The sequence below is a fragment of the Nicotiana sylvestris genome, chromosome 2 (genome assembly GCF_000393655.2).
Source record: "Nicotiana sylvestris chromosome 2, ASM39365v2, whole genome shotgun sequence".
In the NCBI taxonomy this organism is placed as follows: domain Eukaryota; kingdom Viridiplantae; phylum Streptophyta; class Magnoliopsida; order Solanales; family Solanaceae; genus Nicotiana; species Nicotiana sylvestris.
The window spans coordinates 130769696-130772520 of NC_091058.1; the positions used below are offsets into that span (position 1 = coordinate 130769696).

The window sequence follows — 2825 nt, forward strand, 5'->3', positions numbered from 1 at the left end:
AGCCTCATGCAAGTATGGAGTCAAGGATTAGACTCATGCAAGTAGGGAGGCAGGGATTAGCCTCATGCAAATATGGAGGTAGGAATTAGCCTCATGCAAATATGGAGGCAGGGATTATCCTCATGCCAATTTGGAAGCAAGGATTAGCCTTATGCAGGTATGGAGGCAAGGATTAGCCTCATGCAGATATGAAGGCAAGGATTAGCCTCATGCACAGAGCAAGTAGTAAGTAAGAGTAGCATATGTCTTAGCTGGAGATATATTCGGCGTCTGATGGCCAAATTGATAGTGATCTCTTTGTGTATACATGTTTACGAATGCTATCATTATGTCAAATGTGCCTGCGTTCAAATAAAAATTGTAAGTTTTGTGAGGGAGAGGTTGGTTTGTGTTTCGTCTGCTGGCCTTGCTTTGCTCCGGTCTGAAAGCCCTTTCGAGTTCCCTTAGGTAACACCTGACTGTTATGGAAATAGAGTTTCAAAAAATATGCAATCATTTATAAAAAATAGAGTTGTTTTAGAAACATATTGATATATCAAGTAATTTTGATAAACTAGTGACTGTAACACATCTCAAAGGCATTGCATCTCCCTTATGTCAGAATTTTGAGGGACCACCTCAAAATTCTACCCCAGTTTGGTGGATGATCTTTTGACTGTTTGCGGATAATAAGCCTTGTTGAGTCTTTTTCGGAATTTTGAGAATCCTTCTCAAAATTTTGCCCCAGTTTCCTTAACTGATTGTTGACCGTCTGACACCTGTTGGCGTTGGCTGGACTTGCTACAAAATTTTGAGGACCCTCCTCAAAATTCTGCCCCAGTTTCTAATCTTGGGGGAAATGAAAATTTTATTATAATATGACGAACCCATAAGGCTGCCTACGTATCCCCTCTTAAATGGGAATCAGGTCAAGCGTTGTTCATTACATAAAATAAAGAAATTTAAGATATCTAAGCATAGTATCTCTTGACTGCGTCTGAATTGATTGGCTTTGGACAGATTTCTCCATCCATTTCTGCAAGTATGAGTGCTCCTCCTGTCAGCACCCTATGAACCATGTACGGACCCTGTCAGTTGGGAGAGAATTTCCTTTTAGCTTCATCTTGATGCAGGAAGATTTTCTTCAACACCAGTTGCCCTGGTGCGAACTGCCTTAGTTTGATCCTTTTGTTGAAAGCTTTAGACATTCTGTTCTGATAAAGTTGGCCATGACATACTGTGTTCATCCTCTTTCCATCGATAAGGGTCAATTGTTCATAGCGACTCCTTATCAACTCTGCATCGCTCAGTTCAGCTTCCTGTATGATTCTTAAAGAAGGAATCTCCACCTCGGCTGGGATGAGAGCCTCGGTACCATAAACCAGCATGTAGGGAGTTGCCCTGGTTGATGTTCGAACTCTGGTGCGGCACCCCAATAGAGCAAAGGGTAACTTCTCATGCCATTGTTTGTGGTTCTCTACCATTTTCCTTAGTATCTTCTTAATGTTTTTGTTGGCGGCTTCTATGGCTCCATTCATCTGAGGTCTGTAGGCTGTGGAATTCTTGTGCTTGATTTTGAAATATTCACACATATTTTTTATTAGATCACTATTGAGATTGGCTGCATTGTCAGTAATAATGGACTCGGGAACTCCAAATCGGCAGACAATACGTTCCTTGAAAAAATCAGCGACGACTTTCTTGGTTACAGCTTTGTAAGATGTGGCCTCTACCCATTTTGTGAAGTAATCAATGGCAACTAGAATAAACCTGTGTCCGTTAGAAGCAGTGTGCTCAATTGGACCAATAACATCCATTACCCAGACAGCGAATGGCCAAGGTGAGCTTGTTGCATTGAGCTCATTCGGTGGCACTTTTATCATATCGGCATGCACTTGACATTGAAAGCATTTGCGGACATACTATCTCTATGGTCATCCAAAAGTAACTGGCTCTGAGTATCTTCTTAGCCAAGACATAACCATTCATGTGTGGGCCACAGGTCTCGACATATACGTCTTCAAGTAGTTTAGACGCTTCTTTTGCACCGACACATCTTAGCAATCCCAAATCGGGAGTTCTTCTGTACAAATTTCCTCTTCTGTGGAAGAAGTGATTGAATAATCTCCTGAATGTGCGTTTCTGAGTGTGATTTGCATGCTCCGGGTATTCTCCTTTCGATAAGTACTCCTTGATGTTATGGAACCTAGGCTTTCCATCTGTTTCTTCTTCAACATGAGCACAATATGCCGGATGATTATGGATCTTCACCGGAATGGGATCAATATAATTCTTATCTGGATGTTGTATCATAGATGACAAAGTGGCCAATGCATCGGCAAACTCATTCTGAATTCTGGGCACATGTCTTAATTCTATCTTCGTGAACCTCATTCTCAGTTCTTGCACATGGTGCAGATAAGGCAATATCTTGGAATTCCTGGTGGCCTGCTCTCCTTGTACTTGGTACACAAGAAGATCTGAATCACCGATCACCAGCAACTCCTGAATGTTCCTGTCTACTGCCATGTTGAGTCCTAGTATGCAGGCTTCATACTCTTCCATGTTGTTGGTGCAGGGAAATTTGAGTTTAGTAGATACCGGATAAAGCTAACCCATTTCTGATACCAAAACTACTCCAATGCCCACTCCTTTAAAATTTACGGCTCCATCAAAGTACATACTCCAACCATTGTATGCTTCGGTAATGTCTTCCCCTACGAATGACACTTCTTCATCAGGAAAATATGTTTTCAAAGGTTCGTATGCTCCTCCCACCGAATTTTCAGCGAGGTGATCTACTAATGCTTGTCCTTTGACCGCCTTTTGAGTTACGAAGACGATAT

General features: G+C 41.7%; 1 protein-coding gene across 1 annotated transcript; it reads right to left on the reverse strand.

Annotated features, from left to right (window-relative positions):
• Nucleotides 1-1070: 1070 nt before the first annotated feature.
• Nucleotides 1071-2544, reverse strand: LOC138885582 (uncharacterized). The gene is made up of 3 exons (XM_070166545.1): nucleotides 1962-2544; nucleotides 1570-1852; nucleotides 1071-1398 (listed from the first exon to the last, which is right to left on the reverse strand). Exons 1-3 carry the CDS (start codon nucleotides 2542-2544, stop codon nucleotides 1071-1073), a joined length of 1194 nt encoding a protein of 397 aa, XP_070022646.1.
• Nucleotides 2545-2825: the final 281 nt, after the last annotated feature.

Coding starts and splice junctions, on each gene's coding strand:
- LOC138885582 (XM_070166545.1), bottom strand. CDS start 2,544: ATGGAAGAGTATGAAGCCTGCATACTAGGACTCAACATGGCAGTAGAC. Junction 1,853..1,961: donor CTGTGGCCCACACATGAATG/GTTATGTCTTGG, acceptor ATATGATAAAAG/TGCCACCGAATGAGCTCAAT. Junction 1,399..1,569: donor AGTGATCTAATAAAAAATAT/GTGTGAATATTT, acceptor GTGCCGCACCAG/AGTTCGAACATCAACCAGGG.